This window comes from Hyla sarda, unplaced genomic scaffold (assembly GCF_029499605.1).
Source record: "Hyla sarda isolate aHylSar1 unplaced genomic scaffold, aHylSar1.hap1 scaffold_667, whole genome shotgun sequence".
NCBI lineage: Eukaryota > Metazoa > Chordata > Amphibia > Anura > Hylidae > Hyla > Hyla sarda.
In genome coordinates this window covers 147,768-167,978 of record NW_026610683.1, presented here as the reverse complement: position 1 = coordinate 167,978, position 20,211 = coordinate 147,768, and the positions used below count along the sequence as shown (strand labels likewise).

Here is a 20,211-nt window from a genome sequence, read left to right as displayed (position 1 = left end):
CATCCCACCCTACTAATAGAGAACTCCTACTGGAGAGGGGGAGCGAGTCATATAACATCCCACCTCACTAATAGAGAACTCCTACTGGAGAGGGGGAGCGAGTCACATAACATCCCACCCCACTAATAGAGAACTCCTAGTGGAGAGGGGGAGCGAGTCATATAACATACCACCCACTAATAGAGAACTCCTACTGGAGAGGGGGAGCGAGTCATATAACATCCCACCCACTAATAGAGAACTCCTACTTGAGAGGGGGAGCGAGTCATATAACATCTCACCCCATTAATAGAGAACTCCTACAGGAGAGGGGGAGCGAGTCATATAACATCCCACCCCACTAATAGAGAACTCCTACTGGAGAGGGGGAGCGAGTCATATAACATCCCACCTCACTAATAGAGAACTCCTACTGGAGAGGGGGAGCGAGTCACATAACATCCCACCCCACTAATAGAGAACTCCTACTGGAGAGGGGGAGCGAGTCATATAACATCCCACCCACTAATAGAGAACTCCTACTGGAGAGGGGGAGCGAGTCATATAACATCCCACCCACTAATAGAGAACTCCTACTGGAGAGGGGGAGCGAGTCATATAACATCCCACCTCACTAAAAGAGAACTCCTACTGGAGAGGGGGAGCGAGTCATATAACATCCCACCCCACTAATAGAGAACTCCTACTGGAGAGGGGGAGCGAATCATATAACATCCCACCCCACTAATAGAGAACTCCTACTGGAGAGGGGGAGCGAATCATATAACATCCCACCCCACTAATAGAGAACTCCTACTGGAGAGGGGGAGCGAATCATATAACATCCCACCCCACTAATAGAGAACTCCTACTGGAGAGGGGGAGCGAGTCATATAGCATCTCACCCCACAAATAGAGAACTCCTACTGGAGAGGGGGAGCGAGTCATATAACATCTCACCCCACTAATAGAGAACTCCTACTGGAGAGGGGGAGCAAGTCATATAACAGGAGTTCTCTATTAGTGTGGTGGGATGTTATATGACTCGCTCCCCCTCTCCAGTAGGAGTTCTCTATTAGTGGGATGGGATGTTATATGACTCGCTCCCCCTCTCCAGTAGGAGTTCTCTATTAGTGGGGTGGGATGTTATATGACACGCTCCCCCTCTCCAGTAGGAGTTCTCTATTAGTGGGGTGAGATGTTATATGACTCGTTCCCCCTCTCCAGTAGGAGTTCTCTATTAGTGGGAGGGGATGTTATATGACTCGCTCCCCCTCTCCAGTAGGAGTTCTCTATTAGTGGGTGGGATGTTATATGACTCGCTCCCCCTCTCCAGTAGGAGTTCTCTATTAGTGTGGTGGGATGTTATATGATTCGCTCCCCCTCTCCAGTAGGAGTTCTCTATTAGTGGGTGGGATGTTATATGACTCGCTCCCCCTCTCCAGTAGGAGTTCTCTATTAGTGGGGTGAGATGTTATATATCTCGCTCCCCCTCTACAGTAGGAGTTCTCTATTAGTGGGAGGGGATGTTATATGACTCGCTCCCCCTCTCCAGTAGGAGTTCTCTATTAGTGGGTGGGATGTTATGACTCGTTCCCCCTCTCCAGTAGGAGTTCTCTATTAGTGGGGTGGGATGTTATATGACTCGCTCCCCCTCTCCAGTAGGAGTTCTCTATTAGTGGGGTGAGATGTTATATGACTCGCTCCCCCTCTCCAGTAGGAGTTGTCTATTAGTGAGGTGGGATGGTATATGACTCGCTCCCCCTCTCCAGTAGGAGTTCTCTATTAGTGGGGTGGGATGTTATAGGACTCGCTCCCCCTCTCCAGTAGGAGTTCTCTATTAGTGTGGTGGGATGTTATATGACTCGCACCCACTCTCCAGTAGGAGTTCTCTATTAGTGAGGTGGGATGGTATATGACTCGCTCCCCCTCTCCAGTAGGAGTTCTCTATTAGTGGGGTGAGATGTTATATGACTCTCTCCCCCTCTCCAGTAGTTCTCTATTAGTGGGGTGGGATGTTATATGACTCGCTCCCCCTATCCATTAGGAGTTCTCTATTAGTTGGGTAGGATGTTAAATGACTCTCTCCCCCTCTCCAGTAGGAGTTCTCTATTAGTGGGGTGGGATGTTATATGACTCGCTCCCCCTCTCCAGTAGGAGTTCTCTATTAGTGGGGTGGGATGTTATATGACTCGCTCCCCCTCTCCAGTAGGATTTCTCTATTAGTGGGGTGGCATGTTATATGACTCGCTCCCCCTCTCCAGTAGGAGTTCTCTATTAGTGGGGTGGGATGTTATATGACTCGCTCCCCCTCTCCAGTAGGAGTTCTCTATTAGTGGGGTGGGATGTTATATGACTCGCTCCCCCTCTCCAGTACGAGTTCTCTATTAGTGGGATGGGATGTTATATGACTCGCTCCCCCTATCCATTAGGAGTTCTCTATTAGTTGGGTAGGATGTTATATGACTCTCTCCCCCTCTCCAGTAGGAGTTCTCTATTAGTGAGGTGGGATGGTATATGACTCGCTCCCCCTCTCCAGTAGGAGTTCTCTATTAGTGGGGTGGGATGTTATATGACTCGCTCCCCCTCTCCAGTAGGAGTTCTCTATTAGTGGGGTGGGATGTTATATGACTCGCACCCACTCTCCAGTAGGAGTTCTCTATTAGTGACGTGGGATGGTATATGACTCGCTCCCCCTCTCCAGTAGGAGTTCTCTATTAGTGGGGTGGGATGTTATATGACTCCCACCCACTCTCCAGTAGGAGTTCTCTATTAGTGAGGTGGGATGGTATATGACTCGCTCCCCCTCTCCAGTAGGAGTTCTCTATTAGTGGGGTGAGATGTTATATGACTCGCTCCCCCTCTCCAGTAGGAGTTCTCTATTAGTGGGGTGAGATGTTATATGACTCGCTCCCCCTCTCCATTAGGAGTTCTCTATTAGTTGGGTAGGATGTTATATGACTCTCTCCTCCTCTCCAGTAGGAGTTCTCTATTAGTGGGGAGGGATGTTATATGATTTGCTCCCCCTCTCCTGTAATAGTTCTCTATTAGTGGGGTGGGATGTTATATGACTCGCTCCCCCTCTCCAGTAGGAGTTCTCTATTAGTGGGGTGGGATGTTATATGACTCGTTCCCCCTGTCCAGTAGGAGTTCTCTATTAGTGTCGTGGGATGTTATATGACTCGCTCCCCCTCTCCAGTAGGAGTTCTCTATTAGTGGGGTGGGATGTTATATGACTCGCTCCCCCTCTCCTGTAGGAGTTCTCTATTAGTGGGGTGGGATGTTATATGACTCGCTCCCCCTCTCCAGTAGGAGTTCTCCATTAGTGGGGTGGGATGTTATATGACTCGCTCCCCCTCTCCAGTAGGAGTTCTCCATTAGTGGGGTGGGATGTTAAATGAATCCCTCTCCCTCTCCAGTAGGAGTTCTCTATTAGTGGGGTGGGATGTTAGATGACTCGCTCCCCCTCTCCAGTAGGAGTTCTCTATTTGTGAGTTGGGATGGTATATGACTCGCTCCCCCTCTCCATTAGGAGTTCTCTATTAGTGGGGTGGGATGTTATATGACTCGCTCCCTCTCCAGTAGGAGTTCTCTATTAGTGGGGTGAGATGTGATATGACTCTCTCCCCCTCTCCAGTAGTTCTCTATTAGTGGGGTGGGATGTTATATGACTCGTTCTCCCTCTCCTGTAATAATTCTCTACTAGTGAGGTGGGATGTTTTATGATTCGCTCCCCCTCTCCAGTAGGAGTTCTCTATTAGTGGGGTAGGATGTTATATGACTCTCTCCCCCTCTCCAGTAGGAGTTCTCTATTAGTGGGGTAGGATGTTATATGACTTGCTCCCCCTCTCCAGTAGGAGTTCTATATTAGTGGGGTGGGATGTTATATGACTCGCTCCCCCTCTCCAGTAGGAGTTCTCTATTTAAGGGGTGGGATGTTATATGACTTTCTCCCCCTCTCCAGTAGGAGTTCTCCATTAGTGGGGTGGGATGTTATATGACTCGCTCCCCCCCCTCTTCAGTAGGAGTTCTCTGTTAGTGGGGTGGGATGTTATATGACTCGCTCCCCCTCTCCAGTAGGAGCTCTCTATTAGTGGGGTGGGATGTTGTATGACTCGCTCCCCCTCTCCAGTAGGGATTCTCTATTAGTGGGGTGGGATGTTATATGACTCGCTCCCCCTCTCCAGTAGGAGTTCTCTATTAGTGGGGTGGGATGTTATATGACTCGTTCCCTCTCTCCTGTAGGAGTTCTATATTAGTGGGGTGGGATGTTATATGACTCGCTCCCCCTTTCCAGTAGGAGTTCTCTATTAGTGGGGTGAGATGTTATATGACTCGCTCCCCCTCTCCAGTAGGAGTTCTCTATTAGTGAGGTGGGATGTTGTATGACTCGGTCCCCCTCTCCAGTAGGAGTTCTCTATTAGTGGGTCTGGGATGTTATATGACTCGCTCCCCCTCTCCAGTAGGAGTTCTCTATTAGTGTGGTGGGATGTTATATGATTCGCTCCCCCTCTCCAGTAGGAGTTCTCTATTAGTGGGGTGGGATGTTATATAACTCGCTCCCCCTCTCCAGTAGGAGTTCTCTATGAGTGTGGTGGGATGTTATATGACTCACTCCCCCTCTCCAGTAGGAGTTCTCTATTAGTGGGGTGGGATGTTATATGACTCGCTCCCCCTCTCCAGTAGGAGTTCTCTATTAGTGGGGTGGGATGTTATATGACTCGCTCCACCTCTCCAGTAGGAATTCTCTATTAGTGGGGTGAGATGTTATATGACTCGCTCCCCCTCTCCAGTAGGAGTTCTCCATTAGTGGGGTGGGATGTTATATGACTCGCTCCCCCTCTCCAGTAGGAGTTCTCTATTAGTGTGGTGGGATGTTATATGACTCGCTCCCCCTCTCCAGTAGGAGTTCTCCATTAGTGGGGTGGGATGTTATATGACTCGCTCCCCCTCTCCAGTAGGAGTTCTCTATTAGTGTGGTGGGATGTTATATAACTCGCTCCCCCTCTCCAGTAGGAGTTCTCTATTAGTGTGGTGAGATGTTATATGACTCGTTCCCCCTCTACAGTAGGACTTCTCTATTAGTGGGGTGAGATGTGATATGACTCGCTCCCCCTCTCCAGTAGGAGTTCTCTATTAGTGTGGTGGGATGTTATATGACTCGCTCCCCCTCTCCAGTAGGAGTTCTCTATTAGTGGGGTGGGATGTTATATGACTCGCTCCACCTCTCCAGTAGGAATTCTCTATTAGTGGGGTGAGATGTTATATGACTCGTTCCCCCTTTCCAGTAGGAGTTCTCTATTAGTGGGGTGAGATGTTATATGACTCGCTCCCCCTCTCCTGTAATAGTTCTCTATTAGTGGGGTGGGATGTTATATAACTCGCTCCCCCTCTCCAGTAGGAGTTCTCTATTAGTGTGGTGGGATGTCATATGACTCGCTCCCCCTCTCCAGTAGGAGTTCTCTATTAGTGAGGTGGGATGTTATATGTCTCGCTCCCCCTCTCCAGTAGGAGTTCTCTATTAGTGGGATGGGATGTTATATGACTCGCTCCCCCTCCCCAGTAGGAGTTCTCTATTAGTGGGGTGGGATGTTATATGACTCGCTCCCCCTCTCCAGTAGGAGTTCTCTATTAGTGAGGTTGGATGTTATATAACTCGCTCCCCCTCTCCAGTAGGAGTTCTCTATTAGTAGGGTGGGATGTTATATAACTTGCTCCCCCTCTCCAGTAGGAGTTCTCTATTAGTGGGGTGGAATGTTATATAACTCGCTCCCCCTCCCCAGTAGGAGTTCTCTATTAGTGAGGTGGGATGTTATATGACTCCCTCCCCCTCTCCAGTAGGAGTTCTCTATTAATGGGGTGGGATGTTATATGACTCGCTCCCCCTCTCCAGTAGGAGTTCTCTATTAGTGTGGTGGGATGTTATATGACTCGCTCCCCCTCTCCAGTAGGAGTTCTCTATTAGTGGGTGGGATGTTATATGACTCGCTCCCCCTCTCCTGTAGGAGTTCTCTATTAGTGGGGTGGGATGTTATATGACTCGCTCCCCCTCTCCAGTTGGAGTTCTCTATTAGTGGGGTGGGATGTTATATGACTCGCTCCCCCTCTTCTGTAGGAGTTCTCTATTAGTGGGGTGGGATGTTATATGACTCGCTCCCCCTCTCCAGTAGGAATTCTCTATTAGTGAGGTGGGATGTTATGTGACTCGCTCCCCCTCTCCAGTAGGAGTTCTCTATTAGTGTGGTGGGTTGTTATATGACTCACTCCCCCTCTCCTGTAATAGTTCTCTATTAGTGGGGTGGGATGTTATATGACTTGCTCCCCCTCTCCAGTAGGAGTTCTCTATTAGTGGGGTGGGATGTTATATGACTCGCTCCCCCTCTCCAGTAGGAGTTCTCTATTAGTGGGGTGAGATGTTATATGACTTGCTCCCCCTCTCCAGTAGGAGTTCTCTATTAGTGGGGTGAGATGTTATATGACTTGCTTCCCCTCTCCAGTAGGAGTTCTCTATTAGTGGGGTGAGATGTTATATGACTTGCTCCCCCTCTCCAGTAGGAGTTCTCTATTTGTGAGGTGGGATGTTATATGACTCGCTCCCCCTCTCCAGTACGAGTTCTCTATTAGTGGGGTGAGATGTTATATGACTCGCTCCCCCTCTCCAGTAGGAGTTCTCCATTAGTGGGGTGAGATGTTATATGACTCGCTCCCCCTCTCCAGTAGGAGTTCTCTATTAGTTTGGTGTGATGTTAAATGACTCGCTCCCTCTCTCCTGTAATAGTTCTCTATTAGTGGGGTGGGATGTTATATGATTCGCTTCCCCTCTCCAGTAGGAGTTCTCTATTAGTGAGGTGGGATGTTATATGACTCGCTCCCCCTCTCCAGTAGGAGTTCTCTATTAGTGGGGTGGGATGTTATATTACTCGCTCCCCCTCTCCAGTAGGAGTTCTCTATTAGTGGGGTGAGATGTTATATGATTCGCTCCCCCTCTCCAGTTCTCTATTAGTGGGGTGAGATGTTATATGACTTGCTCTCTCTTTCCTCCCTATGTAGCTATTTTCCTCACTGACCCCCCCCTAAGGATGGAGAAGGACAGAGACCCGATGGCTGAGAGAATCTTACACCTCACCCTAGAGATCATCTACCTGCTGACCGGAGAGGTGAGGGATTCTGGAGATCATGTCCGTCTCATGTCTTCTATCTCTTCATAAAGCTCAGACATGGCTGGAGAGGTGAAGATATAAAGTGACCTCAATGTCTCTCTCCGTACACAGGATTGCACGGTAGTGAAGATGGTGACTGAAGAGGGTGAAGGCCGGAGCAGGGAGAAGGTTCCTATATCAAGGTCTCCACCGCACTCACTAATACATAAGGGAAACAGTCATCAGGAGATCCTGGAGCTCATCAACAAGATGATGGAGCTGCTGACTAGAGAGGTGACACTGCTGGGACATTATACAGTAATGGAGGGGTCTGGTGATGACTGGAGAGGTGACACTGCTGGGACATTATACAGTAATGGAGGGGTCTGGTGATGACTGGAGAGGTGACACTGCTGGGACATTATACAGTAATGGAGGGGTCTGGTGATGACTGGAGAGGTGACACTGCTGGGACATTATACAGTAATGGAGGGGTCTGGTGATGAGTGGAGAGGTGACACTGCTGGGACATTATACAGTAATGGAGGGGTCTGGTGATGACTGGAGAGGTGACACTGCTGGGACATTATACAGTAATGGAGGGGTCTGGTGATGAGAGGTGACACTGCTGGGACATTATACAGTAATGGAGGGGTCTGGTGATGACTGGAGAGGTGACCCTGCTGGGACATTATACAGTAATGGAGGGGTCTGGTGATGACTGGAAAGGTGACACTGCTGGGACATTATACAGTAATGGAGGGGTCTGGTGATGACTGGAGAGGTGACACTGCTGGGACATTATACAGTAATGGAGGGGTCTGGTGATGACTGGAGAGGTGACACTGCTGGGACATTATACAGTAATGGAGGGGTCTGGTGATGATTAGTGAGGTGACACTGCTGGGACATTATACAGTAATGAAGGGGTCTGGTGATGACTGGAGAGGTGACACTGCTGGGACATCATACAGTAATGGAGGGGTCTGGTGATGACTAGAGAGGTGACACTGCTGGGACATTATACAGTAATGGAGGGGTCTGGTGATGACTGGAGAGGTGACACTGCTGGGACATTATACAGTAATGGAGGGGTCTGGTGATGATTAGTGAGGTGACACTGCTGGACATTATACAGTAATGGAGGGGTCTGGTGATGACTGGAGAGGTGACACTGCTGGGACATTATACAGTAATGAAGGGGTCTGGTGATGACTGGAGAGGTGACACTGCTGGGACATCATACAGTAATGGAGGGGTCTGGTGATGACTGGAGAGGTGACACTGCTGGGACATTATACAGTAATGGAGGGGTCTGGTGATGACTGGAGAGGTGACACTGCTGGGACATTATACAGTAATGGAGGGGTCTGGTGACTGGAGAGGTGACACTGCTGGGACATTATACAGTAATGGAGGGGTCTGGTGATGACTGGAGAGGTGACACTGCTGGGACATTATACAGTAATGGAGGGGTCTGGTGATGAGAGGTGACACTGATTGGACATTATACAGTAATGGAGGGGTTTGATGATGAGAGGTGACCCTGCTGGGACATTATACAGTAATGGAGGGGTCTGGTGATGACTGGAGAGGTGACGCTGCTGGGACATTATACCGTAATGGAGGGGTCTGGTGATGACTGGAGAGGTGACACTGCTGGGACATTATACAGTAATGGAGGGGTTTGATGATGATGAGAGGTGACCCTGCTGGGACATTATACAGTAATGGAGGGGTCTGGTGATGACTGGAGAGGTGACGCTGCTGGGACATTATACCATAATGGAGGGGTCTGATGACTGGAGAGGTGACACTGCTGGGACATTATACAGTAATGGAGGGGTCTGGTGATGAGAGGTGACACTGCTGGGATATTATACAGTAATAGAGGGGTCTGGTGATGACTGGAGAGGTGACACTGCTGGGACATTATACAGTAATGGAGGGGTCTAGTGATGATTAGAGAGGTGACACTGCTGGGACATTATACAGTAATGGAGGGGTCTGATGATGAGAGGTGACCCTGCTGGGACATTATACAGTAATGGAGGGGTCTGGTGATGACTGGAGAGGTGACGCTGCTGGGACATTATACCGTAATGGAGGGGTCTGGTGATGATTAGAGAGGTGACACTGCTGGGACATTATACAGTAATGGAGGGGTCTGGTGATGATTAGAGAGGTGACACTGCTGGGACATTATACAGTAATGGAGGGGTCTGGTGATGATTAGAGAGGTGACACTGCTGGGACATTATACAGTAATGGAGGGGTCTGGTGATGATTAGAGAGGTGACACTGCTGGGACATTATACAGTAATGGAGGGGTCTGGTGATGATTAGAGAGGTGACACTGCTGGGACATGTAATGAAGGGATCAGGTGATGACGGTATCATTGTGTGCCAGGTTCCTATAAGGTGTCAGGATGTGGCGGTCTATTTCTCCATGGAGGAGTGGGAGTATGTAGAAGGACACAAGGATCTGTACCAGGACATAGTCATGATGGAGGATCACCGGCCCCTCACATCACAAGGTAAGAAGAGACATATATATAGATATCACTCTCACTACCTAGTAACATAGAAATCTATCCAGCACTGATGTATTTATTCCCTGTGTGTTCCCTACAGATGGAGACATGGATAGAAATCCACCCGAGAGGTGTCCCCGCCCTCTGTATTCCCAGGACTGTCCAGAGGGAAATGTCCCAGAGAACCATCAGGTAGATGAGGCTGATCCTATATCTCTATAGGGGGGTCCTGCAGTCATAGATGTGGGGTTAGATTTTGGGGGTCTCTGTTGCTCCTCCTGTCTGCTGTATTGTAGTGAATTGTTCTATATGTCACATCAGGGGGGAGATCTGACTAATAATAAAGTGGAGAATGAAGAAGAAATGATTTGGGGCCATCACCCGTGTATGAGGGAAGTGAAGGAGGAAATTCCAGGAGGTGTTACCCCAGGTATGTAATAATTCCAGGAGGTGTTACCCCAGGTATGTAATAATTCCGGGAGGTGTTACCCCAAGTTAGTGGTAGGGGCTAAAAACGTGCCTGAGATTAATTATCACAATAAGTAGAGATGAACGAACTTTTGGAATATTCGGCCAATTTTTAGAATTTTCCAAAAACATTTGGTTCGGTCCGAATTAATTTGCGGTGAATCTGTATTAAAATTGACTTTTTCTGGCCTACAGAGAGCCTCAATAGTGGTATAGAAGACGCATAGGGAGTGTGCTGTGGTAGTGAAACAATACTGTTATTCAGTATGTCATGCAGATTACAGGCATCCCTATTAGAATCACTGCTGCAGAGAGTCTGGATGTGGCAGATTTTTTATGTAATTTTTATTTAACCCCTTAAGGACCAAGGACGTACTGGTACGTCCTTGGTCCTGCTCCCGTGATATAACGCGGGGTTACACGGTAACCCCGCATCATATCACGGCGGGCCCGGCGTCATAGTGAAGCCGGGACCCGCCGCTAATAGCGCGCAGCGCCGATCGCGGCGCCGCACTATTAACCCTTTAGCCGCGTGCTCAGAGCTGAGCCGCACGGCTAAAAGCGAAAGTGAAACCATGCCGGTTAACTCAGTGGGCTGTACGGGATAGCCGCGGCGAAATCGTGGCTTCCTTAACAGCTTACAGGGCAGCGGGAGGCTATCTGCCTCCTCGCTGTCCGATCGCCGAATGACTGCTCAGTGCCTGAGATCCAGGGATGAGCAGTCAAGCGGCAGAATCATCGATCACTGGTTTCCTATGAGAAACCAGTGATCAATGATAAAGATCAGTGTGTGCAGTGTTATAGGTCCCTATGGGATAACAATGACCAGTATAAGAGATCAGTGTGTGCAGTGTTATAGGTCCCTATGGGATAATAATGATCAGCATAAGAGATCAGTGTGTGCAGTGTTATAGGTCCCTATGGGATAACAATGACCAGTATAAGAGATCAGTGTGTGCAGTGTTATAGGTCCCTATGGGATAATAATGATCAGTATAAGAGATCAGTGTGTGCAGTGTTATGGGTCCCTATGGGATAACAATGATCAGTATAAGAGATCAGTGTGTGCAGTGTTATAGTCTCCTATGGGATAATAATGATCAGTATAAGAGATCAGTGTGTGCAGTGTTATGGGTCCCTATGGGATAACAATGATCAGTATAAGAGATCAGTGTGTGCAGTGTTATAGGTCCCTATGGGATAACAATGATCAGTATAAGAGATCAGTGTGTGCAGTGTTATAGGTCCCCATGGGATAATAATGATCAGTATGAGATCAGTGTGTGCAGTGTTATAGTCTCCTATTGTCAGGATCCGGGCTAGCGGCTGGAGACGACACTGGAGGTGGATCCCCTGTACCAGAGAGGCGATGACGTGGGCCGTACTGGGGAATCGGTTCTAAGCAGTTACTGGTGTTCACCAGAGCCCGCCGCAAAGCAGGATGGACTTGCTGCGGCAGTAACTACCAGGTCGTGTTCCCCAGTAGCGACTCGACCTCTCTGGCAGCTGAGACTGGCGCGGTACACAAGGACTAGACAGAGGCGAGGTCAGACGTAGCAGAAGGTCAGGGCAGGCAGCGAGGTTCGTAGTCAGGGGCAACAGCAGAAGGTCTAGGTACACAGGCTTGGGACACAGTAAATGCTTTCTCAGGGCACAAGGCAACAAGATCCGGCGAGGAGAGGAAGGGGAAGTGGGTTTTTATACATTAGGGCGTGATTGGGCCAGGCACCAATTAGTGGTGCACTGGCCCTTTAAATGTAAGCAAGTCGGCGCGCGCGCGCCCTAGGGAGCGGGACCACGCGCGCCGGGAGGAAGCAGACGGGAGCGAGAGGTGAGAGAGACGGGGCGCAATCCGAGGGCGGACACGAGCCGTGCCTCGGATCGCGTCCCCTCCGGGGACCAGAGAGCAGCGCTCGCGGTCAGCAATGCCGACCGGAGCGCTGCAGCCAGAGGGACGCCATGAGCACTCCGGGAAGGCAACGGCACCCGGAGCGCTCGGCGTGACAGTACTTCCCCCCTTAGGTCTCCCCCTCTTCTTGGAGCCGAGAATCTGTAGATGAGTTCTTTGTTTAGAATATTGTCCTCTGGCTCCCAAGACCTCTCCTCGGGGCCACAATTCTCCCAATCAACAAGAATTTTTTTTTTACCTCTGACGAACTTTGAAGCGAGAATCTCTTTAACCGAGAAGACGTCAGAGGAGCCCGAGACAGGAGCAGGAACGGTGACCTTGGGAGAAAAGCGGTTAAAAATGAGAGGCTTGAGGAGGGAAACATGAAAGGAGTTAGGAATACGAAGAGAAGGAGGAAGATGAAGCTTGTAAGAGACAGGGTTGATTTGACTTTTGACCCTGAATGGCCCGAGGTAACGAGGACCCAGCTTGTAGCTAGGGACACGGAACCGAATATATTTGGCAGAGAGCCACACTTTGTCACCAGGGGCAAAGACAGGAGGAATTCTTCTCTTCTTGTCCGCGTGTTTCTTCATACGAGAGGAGGCCAGCGAGAGCGACCTCTGAGTCTCCTTCCAGATAGAGGAAAAGTCCCGGGTCAAATCAAATCATCTACGACAGGGACTCCAGACGAAGTGGGGATAGGGAGGGGGGGAAGTGGGTGACGGCCGTACACCACAAAGAATGGAGACTTGGCGGATGACTCAGAGTCTTTGAAATTGTACGAGAATTCGGCCCAGGGTAACAGGTCAACCCAATCATCTTGGCGGGAGGAGACAAAATGTCGCAGGTAGTCACCAAGGATTTGGTTTACTCTCTCCACTTGTCCATTAGATTGCGGGTGGTAGGCGGAGGAAAAATTCAATTTAATCTTTAATTGGGTGCAGAGTGCTCTCCAGAATTTCGAGACGAATTGAACGCCTCTATCGGAGACGATATGTGTAGGCAGTCCGTGGAGACGAAAAATATGCAAAAAAAAAATGCTTCGCCAATTGTGGCGCAGAAGGAAGGCCAGGGAGAGGAACGAAATGGGCCATTTTGGAGAATCGATCAACGACCACCCAGATGACAGTTTTGCCATGGGATACAGGAAGGTCAGTGACGAAGTCCATGGCTATGTGTGACCAAGGCTGTTCGGGAACTGGCAGAGGAAGAAGAAGGCCCGCGGGTCTTTGGCGAGGAATTTTATCACGTGCGCAGACAGTACAGGAGCGTACGAAGTCAGTTACATCTTTTTCAAGGGAAGGCCACCAATAGTGTCTGGCAATCAACTGAGTGGATTTTTTGACTCCAGCGTGACCTGCCAGGTCGGAGGAGTGACCCCATTTGAGAATCCGGAGGCGAAGACGTGGAGGGACAAAGGTTTTTCCTGAAGGAACTGGTGCCAGGGAAGCCGGAGCAGCAGAGAACAGACACTCAGGGGAAACGATGTGTTGAGGAGCGGTTTCTGCCTCCGTGGCATCAGTGGAACGAGAAAGGGCATCCGCCCTGACATTCTTGTCTGCAGGACAAAAATTTATCTGGAAATGAAAGCGAGCGAAGAACAATGACCACCTGGCTTGGCGAGGATTTAAACACCGGGCGGACTGCAGGTATGACAGATTTTTGTGGTCAGTGTAGATGGTGATCGGGTGGAGAGACCCTTCCAGGAGATGCCTCCACTCCTCGAGGCATCTTCTCGGTCACCAATAGCGTAATTTTTTTTCAGGAGGGGAAAATGTTTTAGAGAAAAAACCGCAGGTGACGTTTTTCCCTTTTGCATTTTTCTGAAGAAGAACCGCTTCGGCTCCAACTGAAGAGGCATCCACCTCGAGGAAGAATGGCTTCAGAGGATCAGGCCTGGTCAAGACTGGTGCGCAGGCGAAGGCGGCCTTAAGGCGAGTAAAAGCTTCTTCAGCTTGGAAAGGCCAGGATCTCGGATTCGCATCTTTCTTGGTCAAGGCCACTATGGGGGCCACGATAGTGGAGAAGTGGGGGATAAACTGACGGTAGTAATTAGCGAATCCGAGGAAGCGCTGGATAGAGCGAAGTCCAGAGGGGCGTGGCCAATCCAAGACTGCAGAGAGCTTATCGGGGTCCATTTGAAGACCCTGTCCTGAGACCAGATATCTTAGGAAAGGAAGACAGGTACGTTCTAAGAGGCATTTCTCAATTTTGACATAGAGATGGTTAACTCTGAGGCGCTGGAGCACTTGGCGAACATGGAGGCGGTGTTCCTCTAGGTTGGAGGAGAAGATTAGAATGTCATCGAGATAGACCACCATGCAGGTATACAACAAGTCCCGGAAAATCTCATTAACAAAGTCTTGGAAGACTGCGGGGGCGTTGCAAAAACCGAATGGCATGACCAGGTATTCGAAGTGACCATCTCTAGTGTTAAAAGCAGTTTTCCACTCATCTCCTTCACGAATTCTGATGAGATTGTACGCGCCCCTGAGGTCAAGCTTGGTAAAAATCTTTGCTCCGCGCAGCCGGTCAAAGAGTTCCGAGATGAGTGGCAGAGGGTAGCGGTTCTTTACGGTGATCTTATTGAGCCCGCGGTAGTCAATACAAGGGCGTAGCGACCCATCCTTCTTGGCAACAAAGAAGAATCCTGCTCCAGCAGGAGAAGACGACTTCCTGATGAAACCTTTTTTGAGATTCTCCTGAATATATTCCGTCATGGCCTCCGTTTCAGGAGCGGAGAGAGGGTAAATCCTGCCACGGGGCGGCGTGGTCCCAGGGAGCAAGTCAATAGGGCAGTCGTAGGGCCTATGTGGTGGTAAGACCTCTGCCTGTTTCTTGAAAAAGACGTCAGAAAAGTCCTGATAGGCCTTTGGAAGACCGAGCAAAGGAGAAGCAACAGAGACTTGGCTGGTGGGAAGCTACTGAAGGCAGCGAGAGTGGCAGGGAGAACCCCAGGATTTTATGTCCCCCGTGGTCCAGTCTAGGGTAGGAGAATGCCGCTGGAGCCAGGGTAAGCCAAGGAGGATGTCTGAGGTGCAATTAGGCAAGACAAAGAACTCAATCCTTTCTTGATGGAGAACCCCCACGGTCATGCGTACGGGGGTCGTGCGGTAACGCACGGTAGAATTCAGGTGTTCTCCGTTAACTGAGGAAATGTAGAAGGGCTTGACTAGACGGATAACAGGGATGTTAAACCGGTTAATGAAGGTGGCTTTTATGAAATTTCCAGTTGAACCAGAGTCCAAGAATGCCTCCGCAGAGAAGGAGGCTTTATCAGCTGGAGAAATCCGCACTGGAATAGTCAGGCGTGGAGAGGAAGAATTTACACCCAGTGACGCCTCTCCCACGATCACTAGGTGCGAGCGTTTCCCTGATGCTGAGGACGAATGGGACAGTCCTCAGAGCTCGCACAGTATAGGCATAAGTTCTCATTCCTCCGGCGAGTCCTCTCTTGCTGGGTCAGGCGAGACCGGTCCACTTGCATGGCCTCCTCAGCGGGAGGCACAGTAACAGGCTGCAAAGGATGCTGGAAGAGAGGGGCCAGGCGTGGGTATCGCCTGGTGCGAACGAGATCTTTCTCCTGGCAGAGCTCCTGACGTCTCTCAATGTAGCGCATATCAATGCGGGTAGCCAGGTGGATTAGTTCAGTCAGGGAGGAGGGTATCTCTCGTGCGGCCAGACAATCCTTGATATGGCTGGATAAACCTTTTTTAAAGGTCGCGCTGAGAGCTTCATTGTTCCAGGCCAACTCAGCGGCCAAAGTCCGGAATTGTGTGGCATATTCGCCCACGGTTGAGTCTCCTTGGACAAGGTTCAGTAAAGCAGTTTCTGCGGATGAGGCACGGGCAGGTTCCTCAAAGACACTGCGGACTTCTGAAAAGAAGGACTGGACTGAGGCAGTGGCAGGATCGTTGCGGTCCCAAAGCGGCGTGGCCCAGGCCAAGGCCTTCCCGGAAAGTAGACTGACGATGAATGCCACCTTAGACCGTTCAGTGGGGAATTGGTCAGACAACATCTCCAAGTGCAGGGAGCATTGAGACAGGAATCCCCGGCAATTTTTAGAGTGCCCGTCAAACTTGTCTGGGAGAGACAGGCGGACTCTAGTGGAAGAAGCAGCAGCTCGGAGAGGAGGAGATGCTGGAGCTGGCGGTTGAGGCTGTGGAGGCAGGAGCTGTTGAATCATGGCGGTCAACTGCGACAGCTGTTGCCCTTGTTGAGCAATTTGCTGGGACTGCTGGGCAACCACGGAGGTGAGATCAGCGAGGCTTGGCAGCGGTACCTCAGCGGGATCCATGGCCGGATCTACTGTCAGGATCTGGGCTAGCGGATGGAGATGACACTGGAGGTGGATCCCCTGTACCAGAGAGGCGATGACGTGGGCCGTACTGGGGAATTGGTTGTAAGCAGTTACTGGTGTTCACCAGAGCCCGCCGCAAAGCAGGATGGACTTGCTGCGGCAGTAACTACCAGGTCGTGTTCCCCAGTAGCGACTCGACCTCTCTGGCAGCTGAGACTGGCGCGGTACACAAGGACTAGACAGAGGCGAGGTCAGACGTAGCAGAAGGTCAGGGCAGGCAGCGAGGTTCGTAGTCAGGGGAAACAGCAGAAGGTCTAGGTACACAGGCTTGGGACTAGTGTTGCTCGCGAATATTCGCAATTCGAATATTATTCGCGAATATCGCATATTCGCGAATTCGCGAATTTCGCGAATATAGCGCTATATATTCGTAATTCCGAATATTCGTTTTTTTTTTTTTGTTTTTTTTTTCTTCACAGTACACATCACAGTGATCACCCCTCTCTGCTTCCAGCTTGTGTGGTGTAAAGAAGGCTGTAATACTACTGTGTGAGACTGGCGTGCTAAAATTCGCATATGCTAAAGTTCGCATATGCGAAACTTCGCATATGCTAATTTTCGCATATGCGAATTTTCACGCATGTTAATCTTGCATGTGCTAATTTTCGCATATGCTAATTTTCGCATACGCGAATATTCGCATATGCGAAAATAAAACGAGAATATAACGAATATGCGAATATTCGCGAATATAAGACGAATATTCGTCCATGTATTCGCGAATATTCGCGAATTCGAATATGGCCTATGCCGCTCAACACTACTTGGGACACAGTAAACGCTTTCTCAGGGCACAAGGCAACAAGATCCGGCGAGGAGAGGAAGGGGAAGTGGGTTTTTATACATTAGGGCGTGATTGGGCCAGGCACCAATTAGTGGTGCACTGGCCCTTTAAATTTAAGCAAGTCGGCGCGCGCGCGCCCTAGGGAGCGGGACCGCGCGCGCCGGGAGGAAGCAGATGGGAACGAGAGGTGAGAGAGACGGGGCGCAATCCGAGGGCAGACACGAGCCGTGCCTCGGATCGTGTCCCCTCCGGGGACCAGAGAGCGGCGCTCGCGGTCAGCAATGCCGACCGGAGCGCTGCAGCCAGAGGGACGCCGTGAGCGCTCCGGGAAGGCAGCGGCACCCGGAGTGCTCGGCGTGACACCTATGGGATAATAATGATCAGTATAAGAGATCAGTGTGTGCAGTGTTATAGTCTTCTATTGGATAATAATGATCAGTATAAGAGATCAGTGTGTGCAGTGTTATAGTCTCCTATGGGATAATAATGATCAGTGTAAGAGATCAGTGTGTGCAGTGTTATAAGTCCCTATGGGATAATAATGATCAGTGTGTGCAGTGTTATAGGTCCCTATGGGATAACAATGATCAGTATAAGAGATCAGTGTGTGCAGTGTTATAGGTCCCTATGGGATAATAATGATCAGTGTGTGCAGTGTTATAGGTCCCTATGGGATAACAATGATCAGTATAAGAGATCAGTGTGTGCAGTGTTATAGGTCCCTATGGGATAATAATGATGAGTACGTGCAGTGTTATAGGTCCCTATGGGATAATAATGATCAGTATAAAAGATCAGTGTGTGCAGTGTTATAGGTCCCTATGGGATAATAATGATCAGTGTGTGCAGTGTTATAGGTCCCTATGGGATAATAATGATCAGTATAAGAGATCAATGTGTGCAGTGTTATAGGTCCCTATGGGATAATTATGATCAGTATAAGAGATCAGTGTGTGCAGTGTTATAGTCTCCTATGGGATAATAATGATCAGTATAAGAGATCAGTGTGTGCAGTGTTATAGGTCCCTATGGGATAATAATGATCAGTATAAGAGATCAATGTGTGCAGTGTTATAGGTCCCTATGGGATAATAATGATCAGTATAAGAGATCAGTGTGTGCAGTGTTATAGGTCCCTATGGGATAATAATGATCAGTATAAGAGATCAGTGTGTGCAGTGTTATAGGTCCCTATGGGATAATAATGATCGGTATAAGAGATCAGTGTGTGCAGTGTTATGGGTCCCTATGGGATAATAATGATCAGTATAAGAGATCAGTGTGTGCAGTGTTATAGGTCCCTATGGGATAATTATGATCAGTATAAGAGATCAGTGTGTGCAGTGTTATAGTCTCCTATGGGATAACAATTATCAGTATAAGAGATCAGTGTGTGCAGTGTTATAGTCTCCTATGGGATAATAATGATCAGTATAAGAGATCAGTGTGTGCAGTATTATAGGTCCCTATGGGATAACAATGATCAGTATAAGAGATCAGTGTGTGCAGTGTTATAGTCTCCTATGGGATAATAATGATCAGTATAAGAGATCAGTGTGTGCAGTGTTATTGGTCCCTATGGGATAACAATGATCAGTATAAGAGATCAGTGTGTGCAGTGTTATAGGTCCCTATGGGATAATAATGATCAGTATAAGAGATCAGTGTGTGCAGTGTTATAGGTCCCTATGGGATAATAATGATCAGTATAAGAGATCAGTGTGTGCAGTGTTATAGGTCCCTATGGGATAATAATGATCAGTATAAGAGATCAGTGTGTGCAGTGTTATAGGTCCCTATGGGATAATTATGATCAGTATAAGAGATCAGTGTGTGCAGTGTTATAGTCTCCTATGGGATAACAATTATCAGTATAAGAGATCAGTGTGTGCAGTGTTATAGGTCCCTATGGGATAATAATGATCAGTATAAGAGATCAGTGTGTGCAGTGTTATAGTCTCCTATGGGATAATTATGATCAGTATAAGAGATCAGTGTGTGCAGTATTATAGGTCCCTATGGGATAACAATGATCAGTATAAGAGATCAGTGTGTGCAGTGTTATAGGTCCCTATGGGATAATAATGATCAGTATAAGAGATCAGTGTGTGCAGTGTTATAGGTCCCTATGGGATAATAATGATCAGTATAAGAGATCAGTGTGTGCAGTGTTATAGGTCCCTATGGGATAATAATGATCAGTATAAGAGATCAGTGTGTGCAGTGTTATAGTCTCCTATGGGATAATAATGATCAGTATAAGAGATCAGTGTGTGCAGTGTTAAAGGTCCCTATGGGATAATTATGATCAGTATAAGAGATCAGTGTGTGCAGTATTATAGGTCCCTATGGGATAACAATGATCAGTATAAGAGATCAGTGTGTGCAGTGTTATAGTCTCCTATGGGATAATAATGATCAGTATAAGAGATCAGTGTGTGCAGTGTTATAGGTCCCTATGGGATAATAATGATCAGTATAAGAGATCAGTGTGTGCAGTGTTATAGTCTCCTATGGGATAATAATGATCAGTATAAGAGATCAGTGTGTGCAGTGTTAAAGGTCCCTATGGGATAATTATGATCAGTATAAGAGATCAGTGTGTGCAGTATTATAGGTCCCTATGGGATAACAATGATCAGTATAAGAGATCAGTGTGTGCAGTGTTATAGTCTCCTATGGGATAATAATGATCAGTATAAGAGATCAGTGTGTGCAGTGTTATAGGTCCCTATGGGATAATAATGATCAGTATAAGAGATCAGTGTGTGCAGTGTTATAGTCTCCTATGGGATAATAATGATCAGTATAAGAGATCAGTGTGTGCAGTGTTAAAGGTCCCTATGGGACCTATAACACTGCAAAAAAAAAAAAGTGAAAAAAAGGGAATAAATATCATTTAACCCCTTCCCTATTAAAAGTTTGAATCACCCCCCTTTTCCCATAAAAAAAACACAGTGTAAATAAAAATAAAAATAAACATATATGGTATTACCGCGTGCGGAAATGTCCGAATTATAAAAATATATCATTAATTAAACCGCTCGGTCAATGGC

At 48.4% G+C, this 20,211-nt stretch overlaps 1 protein-coding gene across 2 annotated transcripts in view; it reads left to right on the top strand.

Annotated features, from left to right (window-relative positions):
- Nucleotides 1-20,211, top strand: part of LOC130343134 (oocyte zinc finger protein XlCOF8.4-like) — a 75,476-nt gene that overhangs the window by 10,181 nt on the left and 45,084 nt on the right. The window contains exons 2-6 of one of the 2 annotated variants that reach the window (XM_056554314.1): nucleotides 7,058-7,136; nucleotides 7,251-7,412; nucleotides 9,529-9,655; nucleotides 9,753-9,844; nucleotides 9,974-10,082. In XM_056554314.1, coding sequence (XP_056410289.1) covers nucleotides 7,058-7,136; nucleotides 7,251-7,412; nucleotides 9,529-9,655; nucleotides 9,753-9,844; nucleotides 9,974-10,082 — 569 coding nt within the window. Of the gene's footprint in view, nucleotides 1-7,029; nucleotides 7,137-7,250; nucleotides 7,413-9,528; nucleotides 9,656-9,752; nucleotides 9,845-9,973; nucleotides 10,083-20,211 lie in introns of both variants that reach the window. The other variant, XM_056554315.1, reaches the window with a different exon arrangement.